The 21938-nt window shown below is 41.2% G+C and overlaps 2 protein-coding genes across 13 annotated transcripts in view; one reads left to right on the forward strand and one right to left on the reverse strand.

Moving 5' to 3' along the window:
* PURG (purine rich element binding protein G) overlaps positions 1 to 20092 on the reverse strand; it is a 43051-nt gene extending 22959 nt beyond the window's left edge. For 3 of the 9 annotated variants that reach the window (XM_059722389.1, XM_059722388.1, XM_059722387.1), the window contains exons 1-2: positions 19078 to 20088; positions 13149 to 13251 (exon numbers count right to left, since the gene is read on the reverse strand). In XM_059722389.1, coding sequence (XP_059578372.1) covers positions 13221 to 13251; positions 19078 to 19892 — 846 coding nt within the window. In that variant the 5' untranslated portion in view covers positions 19893 to 20088 and the 3' untranslated portion in view covers positions 13149 to 13220. Of the gene's footprint in view, positions 1 to 13148; positions 13252 to 16536 lie in introns of all 9 variants that reach the window. The other 6 variants (XM_059722386.1, XM_059722385.1, XM_059722390.1 and 3 more) reach the window with 5 other exon arrangements.
* Positions 20093 to 20571: 479 nt separating this feature from the next.
* The window catches only part of WRN (WRN RecQ like helicase), a 164281-nt gene continuing 162914 nt past the window's right edge, over positions 20572 to 21938 (forward strand). For all 4 annotated transcript variants that reach the window (XM_014607369.3, XM_019493513.2, XM_019493512.2 and 1 more), the window contains exon 1: positions 20572 to 20674. The gene's annotated coding sequence lies outside the window, so the exon portion shown is untranslated. The remainder of the gene's footprint in view (positions 20675 to 21938) is intronic.

A 21938-nucleotide genomic window follows, 5' to 3' on the forward strand; every position in this document is an offset into this window, starting at 1 on the left:
AAATAAACACTGTTTCTTGCATATTTCCTGGACCATCACAACTATAACGACACTATGATCCTACCCAAGTCCTCAGTTAATACAGAACATGCCCTTCTTGAGGACAAATCTACAATTGAAGTTTGTTGCAGTTTTTGTGCATCTGCATTGCATGATCCACAATAACTGCTGCATAAGTAGTGCTTCCACACTACATTGTTATTCTACGATTAAGCTTCTTCTACCTCATGTCACTTCAGCCACACATCCACCCTAACCAATACAATATTCAGTATTCTGGTCAGACATCTGTTGCATTATGAGAAGGAAAAAAATCAATTTTTAACTGTGCGCAAGGTTAAAACCCATTAAAACCGAAAATCAAACTGGTCTGAAACCAAGTTTTATGCGAAGAGCTTCTCTCTCTATCTTGGAGTATAGGATGGCAACAGAAAGGCCTATCTTTTACAGGTGAGAAAGACCAGTATTCTCTTTGTTTTCTGGCACAGAACATCTAGAAAAGGACCTGCATGTGGGTGCTGTTGTAGGAAAGGGTGCATGTCAAATGCAGAGATGTCAGAATTAGAGGACTGCAGAGGACAACTGTTCTGAAACACTCCTTGTCCAGAGAATCATCATATTCTCAAAGGAAGCTGTCAACCTCTTTGTTATTCCCAAATGTTGTCTCAGAGACATTCCTTCCTTCCCCCTAATTGTACACTTTTAGAACCTTTTCCTCCACTCCTATCTTTTTACACCCTCCTCCCCTCTTTGAGAGGTATATAATAATGCTTTGACCATGCCATCTTTTGAGTTCCTTTTCCTCCTACATACAGTGGCCAGACATCACCCCACCTGGTTACCACAACAGTGCCAAGTGCTATGGGGCAAAGAAGAAACAAGCAACTAGTTGTTGTCCAAACTGTGGTGTCCATGACAGCAGAGATAAGATGCTGTTTCTTTCTCAGTTTTGGAATTCAAGTCCCATAGGCTCTTGACATTTTTGGGAGCATATCGAGAAGTTAAGATATTTTCAAACTGTTGCTCTGGGTCTATAGGAGGATATTGTAATAACTTGTGGAAAACATAAGTAAATGACAGATGGCCTGTTTATTATCTAAAAAAAAGGGGACAGTAGAGGCAGGTTGTAACTGCCCATGCACCTCTGCAGGTTGTCCTTACTTTGGAGGAGGTTACCCAGCTGTGTGTTCCCAAAAAGGGGAAAAGGACACTGTTCAGAACTGCTTACCAGAGCAATGCCTTCAGAACTAGTAGAGGACTGGAACTAAACAAGCTAAATGGACAGTACAGAGAAAATTGCACTGTCATGCAATCAATCTCTCTGCCAAATTACAGTGCCATCTTTGGCCTAAGTTCTGTTTTGAACACCTCTCTGGATCACATGGAGTGCACTGCAAAAAATAAATAAAATTCTGAAGCAAGCCAAATGGTAAAGCCAATTGCTTCAAGTTTTAAAATCTCTCTCTCAATACCTTGTCCAATATCTCATATACTGGCTAAAAGCTGAAGGACATTGATAAGAGATTGAGCCAGAAAAATAATTCCAGGGCCTTTTCTTTTCAATATCTGCCAATTCAGTAAAAGCGTAATTCCTTCAAACTATCTTCTCACTAAATCCACAAAGGGTCTTGTTGTGGAATAAGTGGGCTAGGGCCAGTGCAATAAAAACTGCAGCAAGACAGAAGGGAAAGCATTTAGGAAACTTAAGCAGTGTGTTTTCATACTTAGATAAAAAGTGGGGCAGACATTATTCTGAGAACCAGGAAGGGAATGAGGGGAGGGAGAGGTAGAGAGGACAGACTATCATGACAGGGCCCAAAACAAAGTAGTTTGAGTCTCCTCTAGTTGAACTGCATTACAATGCATACAGAAAATAGTTTTGTTCATGGTTTGGGGTTGCATCTGTGATCCAGATGGATCCTCAGACTACTGGCTGTGGGGATCTCAGGGGACCTGGACTGTATCTTTTTTTTTTTTTTTAATTCAGGGACTTGGCAAGATTCTGGATTTCAAGCCCTGCCCTGTCTTGGTTTGAGTCCTGGCTGACACCAGCAGGCATACTGTTGGTGGAATCCACAGAATGCAGTTATGATTAATGGGATCTCTAGTAAATACATGATCAGCTCCTCACCTGTAGCTACAGACACTCCCAGCTTTCCCAGGGATCTCATTCTTGTCCACTGCACTCCTCTAGCCCAGGGGTTCCCAACCTTTTTATGCTGTGTATCTGCAAACCACGGACCAGAAGTGACTGCAGACTGTAGGTGACCGGCATACTGCAGGCAAGCAGCCAACTCTTTTTTATACTCAGTATAAAAAAGGGATGGCTGCCGGTCTTCCATAGATCCAGTCCAGGAGCCAATCCTCCTGTGGATGGGCAGCTAACCCTTCACAGCCTGGTACTGGGCCATGGCCTGGGGGTTGGGAACCCCTGCTCTAGCCCAATCAGAGCTCCTTTCCTTTATCGTAGCATTGGCTGGGATGATGTCAGAACTTGCATAGAATAAAACACTTTAACAGTATTACACGTGGTGTGCATCAGTCAAGACCCAGCAAGAGCTGTCAAAAGCAGTGGTTTTCAAGTATTCATTTGCAGGCGCCTAAAAAATTTGGAATGGAGATGCAGATTCCTTTGAATGGTAAGTGGGGGTGTTCACATACTTTTGATTGATCGTAGCTATTTTTCATGTACTCTTTAAGCCATATAGTCTGTGGACCCCCAGGGTTCCACAGACCACAGGTCGAAAACTGCTGGAGTAAAGCACTCTCAGAAGCAGCAGCAACTCAGGTAAAAGACTGGAATGTGATTGTGGCTTCACTGGTTGCAATTCATTCCAAAATCAAAACACCTATAGACTTCATTCAATATATTTTGCTTCAAACTTCCAATTAAATCAGATGGTAGCTAATCACTTTCGATTGTTAAATTAGTTTCAGCATGGGTCTCAAAGAAGGATACATGCAAACTATATGCAATCACATAATGTTTTTCATTGAAAAGACCATCTCCCAAAAGAGAAACCTTAATAAAGCAACTGAAATGTTATAACATTTCTCCCCCAAAGTAATTACAACACTTTGGATTTGCTTAGCACTAGCACTGACCCCAACCATTTCCTATCCAAGCTGAGCATGAAAGAAGTCTCAATATGAAGCTATAGTAGTTCATGAAACTATAATATATCATTTTCACAGTGTGGGGACACAATAAGCTTATAATATATCTCTCTGGCTCTACTGACCTTGCAGGACTTTCTAGACCAATCTTTACTGGAAGACAGTGGCTCACCACTTTCATAATGTGGATCTAAACAAATGCCAACAAACAATGCCAATGAATTCAGGGATGATGTGCCCCACTCCAAAGAGCCAAAAATCTCCTGAGAATGGTTTCAACAGGGGGAAGCTATGCAGGCCATCCTTTCAGCATTTGATAGGAATAGTGTAAATGCTGGTTCTAGATTCTGGGTCATGCAATACCACTGTTCTTGACAATAACACCTTCACAATAACACCTATGGAAGCTTTCCATACTTCCCTGCCTGGCCAAAAGGTGTAATCATTCTATAACATCTAAGATAAGATCTCTGCAAGCAAGAATCATAAGTAAAACAGACACTAACTAATCTTTTCAGCTGTATAGCTTCTTTCCAACCCTGAAAAAAAGCAGTATTCTAAATAGAGGCTTAATCCCTTTCTGTTAGCTGCAATTCTTAATGAAGTTTTTTTTTTCTATCCCACCAGATATGAGTTACACCAAGTTAGATTTCATTAGAATCAGACAAACTGGACAACAGATCAAATTAGATGGGGTGTTGAAGAGGGATGCCAAGTTACATGTCAGAAAGCCATATCTGCTGCATTGCATGCATTTGGGTAATTGTTTTAATGTAGAGAATCAGATCCCCAGAAAATGATGTTAATATTAATTGTGTGGTTCTGGAAGATTCCTGCCATGGTTCTGTGGTTTAGTATTTATGCATTTTTCTTTTATTTCTGGATTAATAACTTTAAAAAACTGAACTGCTCAAAATCAGTACAGCAAAGATTGCAGCAATGCAGGCTTCCCCTGCTACTGCGTTTCCAATGTGCCTCAACTCTGACTTAAATCAAATGAAGCACTTGCCTACTCCTGAGCTTTTGCAGCAATTACTTCTGTTACATGGTTATTCTAAAATTGGAATTGCATATGAAAATATTCGGTTGAATGCTGCTGTAGCTCCACGTCTGAACATCCCCCAGTAAAGCTGGCTACAGTCCCTTACTAATAACGCTGTTTACCAAGGCACACTTGTTTTCAGTCTGTCTGCTCAGAATTATTATACATTACTACATTACAAATATATGCAGTCATAAGTAATCTATGACAATAACCAATTACAGGCTAAAATAACATGTGAAAAAGCCAATAGGCTTGCTTCATTATATAATATTATAAGGTGTATTTGCCAATTGGTCCTTGAGTAAACTGCTATAATGTAATCCAGTTCCTAGATATAAAAAAAATTAGCATGCTCTGGTCTAAAAGATCACACACAATTTGTATGAATTAAGAACTGTGGGTAAATCCTACAATACTGTTATCTTCACTTAATACTGTTTGCTAGTTAAGCATTACAGCCTACAATATCTTGAACTGTTTTGGGATGCCTTATTAACTCTATTAAGGGGGACAGAGACTGGCTGCCATCAGTGCTGATGGAAGGTAGCCTCACAGGTGGGTATGAAGTGTGGCTTTCAACTAGAAACAGGCTTGATCCTCTATGTACTAACCAATGCAGTAAAAAGAAATATCTTTCTGTGGTTAAGGAATGCTGGAACAGAGTAAGAATGAATGACCAAATCCTTAGCTGAACTTGATCTTGTGAGGAATATTAAAACTAACAGAAGTGTGTCCACTATATGCTGAAGGAAGAATGAAGTTCAGAGATAACTTAAGCATGACCCCAACAACTATTTTGCCTTAGTTTTTAACCAGGATGAAGTGGTAACTGAGAATTTTGGTGGCATACCACATGGCAAGGACAACATGAATATAAAAATGACCATGCCAGAGGTGACAGAAAAATTTGGACTCTTCCTGCTAAAAACATGGGGGACCTGGATAATTTTAATCTGAAATAATGAGTGAATTCACACACGAAATAGCAACTGCTCCAGCATAGATCTTCATGGAATCTGTCCCTTATGGAATAGCACTCTATGACTTGAAAAATAGCAAATGTAGTGCCCATGTGAAAAAAAGAGAACGCAGGGAGAACTGATCCAGGCCTGCACGGATTGGATTTTTTTGCCATCCTCAGTAGCACAGGGTATGACCCTATTTCCAAGACCTCCTGTACATATATTAACTGCTTCCATGTCATTGTAGCAGAAGGAGATTGCCAGTGCCTTCACCTTCCCTACCTTTACCTGCACTGCATTGTAAGGTGCCCTGGGTATTTTGGATTTTGTTTCTTATAGCTATGGGTAACGGCTCTAAAATGTGGATTCCCTTCGTTATGGTCCCAGATTCCTTTGCCCAACTGGATGACCCAAGATCAGAGATGTTCTGTAGGTTACTAAAACCATCTATGGGGAAACACTAATTAAAATAATGACATTCACACAAATATTTCTGTGGCTAAGCTAGGTTTTAGAAAAAAAGGGGAAGCCTATATCTAAAAAAAAGTCTTCTCAAGAAAGTTTGCATTTTCCCTATATATTTCTTTGTCATTATTTATAAACTATTTTTATTCTACCTTTCCAGTATTTTTATTCTACCTTTCCAGTCCCGGAGGACTGGAAAAGGGCCATTGTGGTCCCCATTTTCAAGAAGGGGAGGAAGGAGGACCCAGGCAACTATAGGCCAGTCAGTCTCACCTCCATCCAAGGCAAAGTCTTTGAAAAAATTATCAAGGCTCACATTTGCGAGAGCCCGGCAGGACAAACTATGCTGAGGGGAAACCAGCACAGGTTCGTAGCAGGTAGATCATGCCTGACTAATCTAGTCTCTTTTTATGACCAGGTTACAAAACGCCTGGTTGCAGGAGTAGGGGTTGATGTTGTATACTTAGACTTCAGGAAGGCCTTCGATACGGTATCCCACACCATACTGGTAAACAAGTTAAGAGGCTGTGACTTGGATGACTACACGGTCCAGTGGGTGGCAAATTGGCTAGAGGGTCGCACCCAGAGAGTTGTAGCGGATGGGTTGGTATCAACCTGGAAGGGGGTGGGCAGTGGGGTCCCGCAGGGCTCGGTCCTTGGACCAATACTTTTCAATATCTTCATCAGTGACTTGGACGAGGGAGTGAAGTGTACTCTGTCCAAGTTTGCGGATGACACAAAACTGTGGGGAGAAGTGGACACACTGGAGGGCAGGGAACAACTACAAGCAGACCTGGGCAGGTTGGACAAGTGGGCAGAAAACAACAGAATGCAATTCAACAAGAAGAAATGCAAAGTGCTGCACCTAGGGAGGAAGAATGTCCAGCATATCTACTACCTAGGAAATGACCTGCTTGGTGGTACGGAAGCAGAAAGGGATCTTGGAGTCCTAGTGGACTCCAAGATGAACGTGAGTTGGCAGTGTGACGAAGCCATCAGAAAAGCTAATGGAACTTCGTCATACATCTGCTGATGCACGATAAACAGATCCAAGGAGGTGATACTTCCCCTCTATCGGGCGCTGGTCAGACAGCAGTTGGAATACTGCGTGCAGTTTTGGGCGCCACACTTCAAGAGGGATGTGGATAACCTGGAGAGGGTCCAGAGAAGGGCCACTCGTATGGTTAATGGCTTGCAGGCCAAGCCCTATGAGGAGAGACTGGGGCACCTGGACCTCTTCAGCCTCTGCAAGAGAAGGTTGAAAGGCGATCTTGTGGCTGCCAATAAGTTCATCATGGGGGCACAGAAGGGAATTGGTGAGGTTTTATTCACCAAGGCGCCCCTGGGGGTTACAAGAAATAATGGCCACAAGCTAGCAGACAGCAGATTTAGACTAGACATTAGGAAGAAATTCTTCACAGTTAGAGTGGCCAAGGTCTGGAATGGGCTCCCAAGGGAGGTGGTGCTGTCCCCTACCCTGGGGGTCTTCAAGAGGAGGTTAGATAAGCATCTAGCTGGGGTCATCTGAACCCAGCACTCTTTCCTGCCTGTGCAGGGGGTCGGACTCGATGATCTATTGAGGTCCCTTCCGACCCTAGCATCTATGAATCTATGAATATGTTGAAAGAAATGCTGTTGTACCAAAAATAAAATGTATCCAACTCATTTTTCTTTCCATCTAATATTAGGGCCAGGTCCTTTGTAACTGAGATTTGGGAAGGTTAATTTACATGATTTTTTTTTAATCTGCTTGACATACACCTGGCTAAAACAAGATTGTGGATACTTTAAGTTAGAGAGCACAAGGACAGTAAGAGCAATTTATCCTGAACTCATGAATATTCAAACAATCTGTTATAAACTATAATATTATTTTTGTTCAACCTAGTTTAACATTTCAGCACCTAGAATGCCATTTAACATTTGCTCCTTTGTAATGGGATTATACACAGTAATAATTCATCAATAGGCATTCTACAGCAGACCGTGCATATAAGAGGGCATAAGAAGATTTGATTTCACAAAACATGTTTAAAATGGTATTGTGATCTTTGATTATTGGGGATCTCCTCAGACTGTTAAAGGATGGAAGAAAGTTGCAGCATTTGCTTTTGATAATGGCTAGCTTAGGAGCAGGTAGGGAAGAATGAGATTTGGCAGCTAGAGAAAACATATTTTATATTCCTTCTTTCTTAATAAGATTGATGAAACTGTGAACCATTATAAATGCTCCCTAACACCTTCCAATATAAAAATGATTATTTTTTGAGAAACCTCTCATCTTTACTGCCTGTCACAAGATTTGAAATTCAGGAGGGGAATACTGCTTAGGCTAGAGTTTGGACTTGTCTTTATCTCATGCAGATCCAGTCTGGCTTGGCAGAACTAGAGACTATTAAAAACAAAACAAAACAAAACAAAACAAAACACCAACCCTCCCATCCTTGCAGGAAAATTCTAGCAATATGCTAAGCAAGTTGCACACAAAAATCATTAACATTGGAAAGTCCATCTCTCAAATTCAAGAAGTCCCATCTGACCATGCCATCTTAATTTTACCTTCTGCATGTGCACAGTATTTAACTGCCTTATCTCATGCTACTTCTTCCCTCCAGAGAAGTCTTGCCTCAGTCAACATGCAGTATTGATGTTACTCTAGGAATGACTCAGCTATTTTACTTTACTTTTATTTTTGTTCATCACATTCGAGCAAAACTCTGGCTTGCATCCATAGATGCTTCTCAGGCAAATCCCAGGATGTCATCCTCCCACTGTACTCGGCCTTGGTGAGGCTGCAGCTGGACTACTGAATCCAATTCTGGGCTCCACAATTTAAACAGGATGTGGAAAAACTTGAGCGAATCCAGAGGAGAGCCACGTGTATGATCAGCAGGCAGGAGAACAGGCCCTACGATGAGAGGCTGAGAGCCATGGGACCCTGAAGAGCACAGGCTCGGGGGGTGAGGGGAACCTGGTGGCTGCCTATAAGTATATAAGGGGTGAGCATCAGGGTCTAGGGGAACGCCTGTTCATCAGAGCGCCTCAAGGGATGACAAGGTCAAATGGTCACAAACTCCTCCAAGACTGTTTCAGGCTGGACATAAGGAAAAACTTCTTTACTATCCGAGCCCCCAAGGCCTGGAATAGACTTCTTCCAGAGGTGGTGCAAGCACCTACTCTGGACTCTTTTAAGAAACATTGGATGTCTATCTTGCTGGGATCCTTTGACCCTAGCTGACTTCCTGCCCCTGGGGCAGCGGGCTGGACTCGGTGATCCTCCGAAGTCCCTTCCAGCCCTAATGTCTGTGAAATCTATGAAATTCCATGTACAGCTCTATTTTACTGCACAGTATGCAAATCTTTCACCAAATATAGATTTAATAATGTCCTTATGACATTTTTGCCAATGCTCAACAGTATTCGGGTGCTTTATAAGCATTAATGAACCTTATTTTCATCATAACCCTTTGAGTTAGGGAGGTATTATTTTACACAATAGAGGCACAGGGAATAAAAAGTAAAAATTGTCAAGTACTTATGGATTTCTCACAGTACTTTGCATTACATTGCACTTCATATGTTCAAAGCATCCAATGACTTCAGTTCAGCAAATTAGGCCCTGCAGAACCAAGATGGGGATGCAGAAAATAAGGAACACATAATTAGCAAGATCTCGTGAAAAATCTACCTTAAGTAATTTTTTCAACATCATACTCAGAAGTCTGTAGCAGAAACAAGTATAGAATTCATTTCTCCAAGAGACCACCGTTTTTTGGTCCAATCTATGCTTGTTCACTAGACAACAGTCAGCTTTTGCAACAGGCAGCAGGGGAGCTACAGACAACAATCTTCTTCATGAAAGAACCTGATTCATTCTCATATATTCCTTACCTAGCCAGTTAGAGTGAATGAAGCAAGGGTCATGTGGACGATGGCCTTTCCTTACATGATCACATACTATCATAATACACATGGGAAGATGGGGGCAACCGCATAAGGCAACCTTAATTCATATTTTAACTTTGAAGTAATTGACTTCGCAATTTTTATTTTTGGGGGGAATAGGGAATATTCTAAATATTCTGAAAAACATCTTGGAACTCCCTGCTACACAAAATTTGCATCACTTGGAACTTTATTGCCCACTACATGTCTCATCTTCAGGAATGGAAGTTTAAAATCAACTACACTAACCTCTGCCTCTTAGGCTAGCAGAATAAGTACTTTTTGTAGTAGACGGTCATCTTCTCTGTGGGCCAGCTATGAAGATGGATGAGGTGCATACACTTTGTCAGTAGTTTTCAATGCCAATATGCTGAGACTCAGGACTCCTGAGACAAGGTTCTTAGGGTAAATCTCTTTTATTAGGCCAACTCAAATAGTTGGAAAAATTCTTCTTAGCAAGCTTTTGGGTTTAAATGCCCTTCATTAGGCTGAGGAAGCATCTGCCATTGGTATGTGCTCTTCCTGGATGGAATGAATAGTAAAGACAGAGGCTGGTATGCATGCAGGAAAGCCAGTCTGTGAGGATGCAAATTGAGGAATCAGTGAGTAAGGGGGATGGGGATGGATGTACCAGGTAAATAGTAGACAGGTTTCCACTTTTTACTTGCTACATTCATCCCCATCCCCCCAGCCTGTCTCTCACCCACTGACTCCTCAATTTACATCTTCACTGACTAGCTTCCTTGCATGCATGCCAGCTTCTTTACTATTCATTCTTTCCAGGAAGAGCACATACCAATTGCAGATGCTTCCTCAGCCTGATGAATGGTATTTAAACCCGAAACCTTTCTAAGAAGAATTTTTCCAACTATTTCAGCTGATCTAATAAAAAATATCAGATTTATCCTAAGAACCTTGTCTGCCTCTGTCCTTAGACCAACACAGCTACAATCTACACCCCTGTAACATGGAAGGACTTCTGAGATACATTCTAGGTCCTGGCATTAAGTGCTCCCTAGTGGTTACAGGATATTCTGGACCTGTTCAGCTCCTTTTCTCATGGGTATGGGTAGCTATTAAATCCTGTGCTCCTATCCTTCTCATACCCCTGATGGAAGCTTTCACCCCTGTCCCTCTTTGCTTCTGTTTCTCCACCTTCTTTGACAGCTCCTCTCTTTCTCCTACCATGTTCCTATATAAACGGATCCATTACAAATGTAACTGCAGAGGTATCTCCAGGATTTTGAGGTTGATCAATAACATTTATTCCAGGTATTGTTTTATATTATAATCAGATAGTTTTGGAGATTCCATTGCGCATCATTTTGTGTTTAAGTTTTTTTTTAACATTAACATCAAATATGTTGATATTGCTTGATAAATCAGACTGTTTATTACATACTGAATACATTTATTTAAGAAATCAAAAGTTGCCCTTACTACAAATTACACATAATACATCCTATTGCTAAAAGAAAAAATCCCAATTACTTCATGTTTGCTCACACAGAGACCACTGCCACTGTGTTTTATCATGGGGTAGAAGAAACCTCACAGCTAAATGTTTAAGAACAACTGACTATTTTTAAAATATAAGCTGATCAATATAGGCTGAATCCATTTTAAATTATCCAGATTAAAAAGGCACTTAAGCCATGTGATATTCCTCTGCCAAGGGGTGAATTTCCCCCATAATGATTAAGAAATCAATTTAATTGAACATATCTAATAGCAACTCAAATACAAAAGCTAATACCCATGATTATCATGCTTCAAAAATTTACAACTAAGTGCCACGTAAGGGGTTTAATATATTTTTTAAACATACTGTATATCCACAGAGTTTAAAGGTTTCATAACTCACAGTTCCCATCTTAAGTGTTTTGAGAGATCAGACTGTCAAAAAGAAAGAGGAATAAGAACACGATTATAAGTAGTATTATTGCACAGTTTAGGAGGCTAAGTTATGGATCGGAATCCCACTATATTATGAGATTTAAAAACACAGATCAACAGACTAAACAGGAAAGGGAGTAAAGATAGGAAATAAAAATTACTGAACCCTCTTCCCCCCTAAAATGTAATATAAATTAAAAAATACCCTAGAGCTTTGGTCATAAGTTAAAATAATTAAAACCAGGTAAAATAACAACGGTATTAATCACTGGAATGCCACAATTGCATCAACATAACTTCAATCGATGCTTTGACATTTCTAGGAAAACCCACTATTATTGATGTCCTCTGAGGCTTTTGTTAGTATTTAAAAAAAAATTAAAAACCTCTAGTGATTCAATCAAGCACACACTCATGTGGAGAAAATGATATTTTAAACACAGTACACCAAAAGCATTTTATTATCTCTCTATTACACCTGACACCATGACTGATTGGTTCCTTAGCTGGGCACTGAAGGTCTTTGCTACGATCATGAAATGAGCATGGATGGCTACCACTCATGGGATGTTTTGATTGTATGTAAGCCTTCAGCAGGTTTACAAGTGGAAAACTGGGCTGCATATGCAGTTACATGTGCAGATTAATGAACCAGTCCATAGTGAGGACACAAAACTTGTTATTTCAAATCCATTTTAGTTAATCAAGTGGTTTAATAAGGAACTGTAGTATGCCGCTGGGATTGCCCTGGTGGACTGCATGTGGCTTGTGTGTTGTGCACCACTGAATTAAGGTGGCTATTTCAGGCTATTAGAAGTTGCCCTATTTCATTAACTGAAATTCTGTTAAAAACATGCACTTCTAGCTACTTGTTAACTATTCTGTTTTGCATGCTGCTAAAATATGCTGCTGCTTAATTTGCTTGTGAACTGATCAATTTACCCCTAGCTATCATGCAACACATGGCACTCCAGAAAGCCATCACAGTTTCTTAGGTCTTGACCTTTCAAAATATAAACTCTCTCACATAAATATACAGGTATTGTACTGATCTCAGGTGTGGTATATTTTTGGGAAAAGTTGTTTAGTTAAAGTAAAAACTGTTAATACCATAATATGTAATAGGCTGTCAACAATATTTAGAACTTCCTCACATTTCAAAGACCTGCTGGGCTAAAAAAATTCTGTTTCCAAATTTCCAAAATGCCTAATTCCAAAAATGGACTACTTCCAAACACAAAGCTTTTATTCTGTAACCAGGACAGAATCCAACCATTCTTACAAAAGATTCTACCACTATAAACAGTCACCAACTAGAAATTCGTAGTGTTGAAAGACTTCTAAAAGACAACAAACTACAAGCATTTACTATATACAGAAAAATCAATAACCTTTACAAGAACTGTATTCAGGTATGGGTTCATTTCTACAAATAAAAGTAATACAATGGATGAGTCTTATGCTACTTTCAGATAACCATACTTGCTTTTCACTTTGTAGCAGTACAATAAAAACTTAATGACTCCAGCTGAAAATGAAAGTACAACGGGTCAACATAACAGACTGAGAGATATAACTTGTTTACATTATTAATGCCATTACATTAATAATGTAAAAAGTTATATCAATTACTGAACTGAGAATATACAGTGTAGCTATAACTACAGACAAAGGTTTCCAAACTCAAAAATATAACTTGTTGATACTGAAAAACCTACCTGTATAAGGAAACTGGCCCAGTCCTGTTTCCATTGAAATAACTGGCAGAACTCCAACTCACTTCAGTGGAACTAGGGTCCAAGTCTGTAACCTACAGCATTACTAACAAAGATAAATTACACTTGGTAAACTCTATCCTACAATCCTCACCTCACACAAATACTCCAATAGGATTACTTTCAGCAAAGACTGCAGAACTGTGACTTCATTTGCATTTCAAAACGTGAATCTGCCCATCCAGGTATTTGATACATATACTATTATAAATACATGCACACAAGTACTTGATCTATAACTACATTGCTATAATCATTCAAGGATTTCAGTTTATAGTATTAATGTACTTTTGTACAAAAGTACAATGGCTGGAATGTTAAGTGTTAACTACATTTTCAGACTATTTTAATGGAAGAAACAATTTTAAACCTAAATCATCATGGAAGGATAGAGGAAAGAAAAGGTGATTTTTTTTAAAGCCATGACACACAGAAGAAACAATTAAATTTTTTCACCTTGGAAGATGTAGCATAGAAAATAAAATGCAAAGTGTATAATATTTTTAGGAATTATTTTGTAAATGGTGTATATAACTGTATTTACAGCAAACAGATATGTACCACTACAGTGGGACTATAACCTTTGCTTTGTAACTCATTTTCCACACTGTGAAAACACCCCACAATCAAATTAAACAGAAAAATAAATTCATTTCCACTGTACTATTACTACACTTTTGGTTAAAACGGTTGTCAGTCACCTGAATAACAATCTTCCTAACTATTACTAACTCTTTAATTTGCCTCTGAAGAATGATGCAGACTTCAGACTAAAATATGATTAGCAGAAAAAAGTATGTTAAATTTGTTCATGCTAATTTGTTTGTATGAAGATCAGTTTTCAATTCTTCTAGCAGTGTATTTGGGATTTCATGATTATTTTACATAAAGATTTGGAGCATTTGGGGTTTAAATATAGACTTAAAGCACTATGGCAACCCACAGAAAATTTCTATAAGTAATTGCCAGTAAAGTATAAAACTTTATTTCTCATGAAAGATACTTTGAAATAAAGTTAAGTTACCTTACTTTTTTCTACTATTTTTTCATATCAGATTTCTTATCTCTTCCCACCCCACCAAAGCCAAATAAATTAAATAAAAACATTTAAATGCAGAAACATTACATAACATATATAACAGCTCCCAGTGAAATAAAGCATTTATCAAAGCTGTGGTTGTGGCAGAAGTTATTTTTTATGCCCCATCCTTAAAAAGTATTGTGCATTTCAGATAAATAGATTATTTCTCCATGAGCTATTGTGTAAGTACAATATACACAGATGAACATATTGAGCATAATTATATGTAAATATGGATTTATACATGTTAAATACAAATATGAAACACTTATGAGGAAAAAAAGATTAATTTCTTTCTGGCTAAGTATCCAGTTTTCAAGCTGTGATACTCAGCATTCTTAAACTTTGATGCATTACAGCATATTTCCACTCTCTTAGATGCAATAGTAAGGCTATTGCTTCTGCAAGTCCATAATCTAAACCTTCCTTTAAGGACTTTCTGTTACTTTCTTTGTATTTTAGAAATTTGATAATCTACTTGATCACAACTGGCATGATGTCCTATGCTGGTGATCCTTACCATTCCAATACAGAAAACTTTACAAGTTCCCTGTAACACTTTTGCTAACAACATATTATATTTGTATTTTAACTAGAGCGAAAGCTTACACACTTGGGACTGGACTCAATACAAACTATTCAGTTTCAACACCGCAGAAGCCCATAAAATCTTTCCATGCCAAATAACTATTCTGGGACTGCATGGGCATCTCTGGATGAGGTGAAAAGAGCCAAGAAAGATGCCATTACTGAACCCAGCTCTAAAAAGTTTATAAACACATGTCCTTAAATCAAGTATAAATGTTTAGGGCCTGATTTGCAGAAATGCTGAATAACCACAAATTCAAAGTCAGTCAGTGGGAGTTGTGGTATTCAGCACATCTGAAAAGAAGCCAGGCTTTTTGGAAGGATTTTAAATATAAATATCTATCCTCTGATATACCAGTGTAACTGGATCAAATGATTTGGGTAGGTCTCTGAAAGACATGTGCATGCAGGAGACCACTCTTTTCAGAATTAGACTGTATTTACTGAATCACATCCTACCAGACTAGTAGCAGAAATGTGCTCCTATTATTTACAAAGTATAAAGTGCATTATGATTTAATTATAGAACTGACAGATTTTCTGCCTGGACCATACAACTTTGAAATAGAGGTGAGGGCTTTATGTAAAATTCTCTCATGAGAACCTATGAATTCAAGAGGTTCAGACTGATGTTCTTCACCCTGTCCTCCTAGAATTGTTTTTGGCCATTCTCTTTAGTGCAAATAAGCTTGTGTTTTTATCAAGTTTAAGGGACATGGCAGTTTTTCGGCTTAAAGAATGAAGATTTAAAATGCATCAGGAATTCAGTATTCCTCTGCATAATGATAGGCCCTTCTGCACATAAGCAGCATGTTATTGCTGCTCTCAAAAGCTGGGAATACACTGCCAAAATAATGAGGAACCCGTTTAGAAATTTAATCGCTTTAAGCTTGCATTGCTACATTTCCAGTTCGCTGTATTATCCTTGAAATAGAAGATCTGCAAACATCAGTGCTTTATGTTGCTGTGGAAAACTAGTAGCTAGTGCTTACCCATCAATAACTAGCTACTAACATTAAGGCTCGGGTTTCATCTTAGATACTCAGGTGGGAGAATAAGTGCAATAGCTGATTTTACAAAGTAGAAGGCAGCACCTGCCTGTGTGTCAAAATTGAGAATTGAGCCCTATTTAGTAACCAGCAAATGCTGAATTCCTTGGGTAATATTTAAAACAAGCTAATTTCTTTTTGAACTCCAATAAATGAATACAGGAAGTAAAATTAAGAAGCAATGGTGCAGAGTGACACTGATCTGCACTAAACTGGAACACTTTTAAAACCCAGGATGCAGTGTAACTGTAATTGTTTATACAATAATCAAAATGGCAACCTGATACTAAGAAGCAATGCTACATAGCATTTTTTTTTGTTTTTTGTTTAAATCAGTGAAGAAAATTTATCTTTTTAAATTACTTGTTCAAGGAAAATATTCTCTCCTTTAAGAGGAAAGGAGTACAAGGAATGCAAACTTATGGGCATTAAACATATTAGTCAAAGGAGATTTTAACATTGACTGATGAAAACATAACTTTAAACTGGAAGATCTTGAATGTACAGGGGAAAATACCACACACAAAGAGAAGGTATGTGTGTGGCAGAGGGGGAAGGACAGCAAAGGGGAGAGCGGGGTGGTGGGGAAAGGGGGAGCATAAAAGTTTCCTACATTCATAGCTCCAGGTGGTTGGAATATTTGACAATGTCATCATTACTCCAGGCACTGTGATGGGCAGCAGCAATCAGTGATACAATATCTCATGCATCAGTTAATTTTTCACTAAATTCTGTAATCAAACCAAGAACAGAACAGAAGGCTACTTGATACCATTTTTTTACCTTCTTAAAACTTTTTTTTTCTCTATGGAATATGAACCAGTATCCCCAAGACTAAGGAAAAATTATAAACCTTAATTGATTTGTCATATTGCCAGATGGCCTACTAGCAATTAAGTAACTGAATAAGGAAACACTGATTTTGATTAGAGAATATATGAAACAGCAATCTATGCATTCGTTTATGGTATTTTTGGCACTAAGCCAACTAGTTATTAGGCATAACTGTTACATAAGGGGGAATCACCTAAAACAGTGAAATTGACTTCCTTATGTCTATTGTTTTCCATCACAACTATAACATTTTCATAACGGTTCTTTGGTGACTTTGGTGCAAATTCATTTTTAATTAAGCCAAACAAATTATTTTTAGCACTCAAGCTAAAATTCAGATTACTTGCTCAATCCACTCAGTCCCCACACACAAGCCTCCTTGAAGTTATTAGTGATGTGGCAGATCAAAGATATGATATGGCATTGGAATTTATTAAATTTGCCTCAAATTGTGCAGGTGTATTAGCGAACATCTTGGTGGCAGATAAATACGTTTCTGGACAGTCCAATATATGTTTGGATTAAAAGATAGGTGGCTCATATACATGCTGGGCCAACTGATAAAAAAGGCCGATTTGTGTGGTAGTAAATTTCCCTACCTTTATGGAGCATATTTTAAAACACTTAAAAAAAAAAGGTAACATGGACGTGATACAGAAAGAACTCATTGCCCAATCTGACTCCTACTGACTTCTGTGGGAGAGAAACTGGCCCTCCTGGTTGAAAAGTTCCTTGTAACAATTTTCTTGATTTAAGGGATAGAATATTCAAAATGCTTTCCATTTCCCCTTTTCTAACTTCATACTCCTGAAGCACTGTCTCCCTCTAAGAATCCCACAGTATTACAAGAGACTTTATTACAGACGTAAGAGTCTGTGAGCAAGGATCAAATTGCCGGCTCATAGCTCCAATTTACCACAGCAAGGAGGCAGTATATGTGTGTGTTTGACTGGACGCATGATATTATCTTGAACTATTAAAAAACAAACTATTACTAAAGCTATTACTTACCAAGAAAATGGAAAACACTAAAAGCTTTAGCCATGGCATTGCAAATACACAACCAATAAATATGAAAATTAAATGATGCACCAAATCCCCCACAAAGGTCTCTCTCAAAGTGTAAGAAAACCCTCACCCTCAAAAGTTATCCTAATATGTTTAACATTACATAAGTGCTATTATTACATTTGGGAAAAAACCCTGGAATCTCAATCACAACAATCATCCAACCACCAGAATGCCCACCTCTCAGCTGATTCCTGGAGCCCCAGAACACCACCAATACAAAAATATTTTTTGAAATTTTGAGAAATGCATTAAAAAAATTCTCACCCTTATATAATATCACAGATAGATGAAAAACTGATCATTATTAATTTTCATTAAATTTGGAATAACCAATCAAAGCTCAAGAACACATTTGCTATTCTGTGGCATTCAAATAATTTGGTTATCACAAAATTTTGGAATTAAAAAATTAATATTCCACTCTTTACTAGTACATTATAAAGGTATGATCGGCTATCGAGATTTTTCCCCTTAAGAATATAGTTTAAAATTCAGTAACCAATCGATACTGATTTAAAATTTCTACTTTTCCTTACACACAAGCAGATAAAATTCATATAAAGTCAATTTGGGAGTTAAATGCCCTGTAGTTAAGTGTTTCAGATTTTAACTTGTTATGGACATTTATTTCTGGAAAACCTGTCATAAGCAGGAACTGATACTTTTCAGCCTAAGATGCATTTGTTTTGTTTTGTTGGGTTTTTTTGTATCATGTTCTAGTGCAACACAAGCCTTAACTAGACTATATAAAGGTCAGAATGTCAGATTTTTGTGCTGATACGCATACTTCCATAGTCTTCAACAATTGAAGCAGCTGACTCATAGATTTTGGAGGCTGGTATTCCCGTAAGAATTTCAGAGATGTGTTGGGTGTAATTTAATGTGGTAACCAGACTCCTGAAGTATGTACTGGAGTTATTACTAATAAATGGGAAAGGACTTATGAAAAAGAAGAGAGACTTCTTCAAACTATTACACATCAGTACCTCTATAGCCAATTTATAGTTTTCTGTATTGCCTCTTGGCCAGTTGAAATGCACTCAATGCACTCTACTCGAGACCCTCTTGCTCTTCACCACTGTCCCCTCTGACATCCATTCTTTTTTCCTTATGGCTGTTGTAAATTCTCCTCATCTCTTCTTCATACTTGATAAAATTTTCCCCAAACCTTGTCCATGCTTTGTAAGGGACAGTGATGGTGTTACGGTAAGGTGGTCTCACCTCACTTACCTTCAAAAAAATGCCATACCTGTTGGATCCCACATCAAAATAGAATCGCTTGTTGTCCACCCTGAAGGAAGTCCCCTCTGGAAGTTCAGGGGGCTCATCACCCCCACTTCTTCGTTCCTCTATATCCCCCTCACCGTACTCTTCAATTAGCTGGACCAAAGCATCCCTGAATTCAATCATCCCTTGCGCCGGAAGGACAATAGTCTGTTCCTGTCCCAAACTGTGGCCAAAATAGCCTATCATGCCAGGTCCTCTGATCATAGTTTGTCTAATCCTTAGGAAGCGCCCACGCTGATTCTCCTTTAGATCTAAGTAATATTTTCTGTTGTCTCTTTCTATGTACTCAGTTTTCAGGACACTATGGGGATGTTCTTCAGATCCAACAGATGTGGGAGGGGAAGGCGGATGATGCGGCTGCCGCCTCCTCAGATCCTGCTCTTTGCCATTACTGTGCTCATGTCTATGACTATGGCTGCCTTTTAGGCCCAAATGGGCATAGTGTTCAATGAAATCACCCAGGCAATCCTTCAGCTCGGCCGCCACAGACAAGGAGAGAGTCAGTTTACTTTTCCTGATGTTGTCTTGCCTCCCCCTTCCTATCCAGACCTCTGCTATCTTCAGGAAGCGCCCTCGGGAGCTCTGCTTCACATCCAGGTAAAATCGCTTTTTCTGGATGTCCACCCTCTTGGAGGCCAGCTCCTGGATCTCCATGCAGCCCCCTGGAGAGGAGGCCGAGTACTGATACTGCTGCTGAGACTGGGAGTACACGCTCCTGTGCAGGCCGGAGCCTCCCAGGCTCCTTCCTCCTCCACCTCCTCCTCTCCCCTTCTCCATCTTTACCAGTCAGCTGGAAATGACACACACCAGAGACACAGACCATCACATCGGTAGCGGGGCCTGCTCTGCTTCTCAGCCGCCCCCTGGGGGATGGCTGCCTCCCTCTCTGCCCTCTCCCGCCGGCCAGGGCACGCAGCAGCGGCTCACGGCGGGCCCCACGGCCTCCCCCATGGACCACCGCAAACTTCCCCCACCAGGCCCGGCCAGCGGCCTCCCCGCAGCCGCCTCATTCCCGCGCTGGCAGCTTCGCCCGCGTCCCCCACCCCGCACCTCCTGCTACCACGGACCCCACTGCCCCCTCCTCCCCCCGCCCGTTGCGGCAGGCGCCGTTGCCAGGCGACGGGGCCACTTACAACATCCCGCCCCGCGCCGCCGCCCGCCGCTCCCGGCCCCGCCGCCGCCGCCGCGCGCAGCCCCGCCCGCAGCAGGCAGGAGCATGCCCCGAGGGTGCCCCGCGGCCGCTGCACCGCCGAGACCCGCTGCGCGGCGGCCGAGCGGGCTGCCCGCCTCAGGCTTGGCACGAGCGGGCGCCGCTCGCCCGGGAACCCGCCAGCCGCGGCCTGGAACTACAGCCCCCAGGGGCCTCCGCGGCAGCGCCTCGCGCGCCTGCGCGTCACCTCGCATGACCCGCTCCCCTTCCCAACCTCGGCCGTGGGAGGGGAGACAGGCAGGGGGCGGTGGGAGTGACGTGTCTGAAATGCGACGAGCCTGCGGGCGGTGACGCACTTTGGGGGCGCCCGTGGGCGGATGCGGGATTGGAGGCTGCTGAGGGCGGCAAGGTGAGGGCGAGGCTGGGATGCCGGCGACTGCTTCCCCGCGGCGGTTAGGTGCTGGGCCCGGGCCTGTGAAGCCATCCCTCTGGGTAGCGGCCCCGGCGCGAGGGAGCGCGCCGGCGCATGCGCGGGGCTAAGTCTCGGCAGCCTTGCCTGCGCTGGGCATGAGTGGGGCGGGGCTGCTCGGGGCACGTGCGGGCTGCGGCGGGTTTGTTTGGCCCCTTTCGTGGCTCACTGGGTACTGCGCGTAGCAAAGTCCCCAGCATCCTCCGTCAGCCCCGGGTGGGGGCTTGGGAAGGCACCTGCCGGGCAGTCAAGGAGCCGAGGCCCATGCCCTGCTCGGCTGAGAGCGCCTGCCTGTCCCCAGAGGTTCCCAATCTTCTTTCAGCCGATGGTACTGTTTGCTGCTCCCGCCAAGGGGGGCCTGCCCGGGAGCAGGGCCACGGTCCCAAGCGAGGCAACCCAGAGCCGAGGCAGGCAGGAGCTGGTGACTTCCTGCACATCTCACCACAGGCACTAGCTGTACTGAAACTGCAGGCTTTTCAACTAGGGTGGTTGTTGGTCCTGTTTTAAAACCCACTGTCCTGTGTCCGTTTCTTAATGAGGAACGGACTGCAGAAAGTCTTGTTTTTCAGTTCGTCAGTAGAAATCCATGTCGATCACTTGTCCTCGAAATTCTGCAGGCTGTCCCTAGAGTGAGGGTGGTGCACAGCCAGGAGGAACAGAGTTCTCAGCCAGGGCAGGAGGAAGGTGCGCTTCCTCTGGTGGCCCCACCCCTTGCTTCTGATTGGCCAAGGGTGCTACCACTGTTTTGTATTCTGAGCATGTGTCAGTGGCCACCTTATCTTCAGGGGAGCAGCTACCTTTTTTGGGACCCAGAGGCCTTCATGCCTGGGTTTTGACCTTTGTGTTTAGCTTAAGCTGTATGCTTAGCTTGAGTTGTGGTCAAGGCTTGCACCCAGTAAAAAGGAGCAGATGGAAAAATACTGTCTCTAACTTAAAATGAATTAGAAAGTTGGCTAACTAAATTGAATAAATATAGCATAGGCAAAAGAGGAACAGTCAGAACAAAACTTACCCTCCCCCCCACCTAGGAATGAAAAGATTACCTCAGAATAGAAAATTCCAGTTAAGGCTAGCCATATTTGGCAAACAGAAGCAAGATTATTAATATGCATTAGGAGGGAGGCTTAAGATAATTTTACGTATTAAGAAATGCAAGCTATCTGGTATGTAAAGCTCCTGCTGAGAGAATGTAACCTTCTGAACC

The sequence above is a fragment of the Alligator mississippiensis genome, chromosome 2 (assembly GCF_030867095.1).
Source record: "Alligator mississippiensis isolate rAllMis1 chromosome 2, rAllMis1, whole genome shotgun sequence".
Taxonomy (NCBI): Eukaryota; Metazoa; Chordata; order Crocodylia; family Alligatoridae; genus Alligator; species Alligator mississippiensis.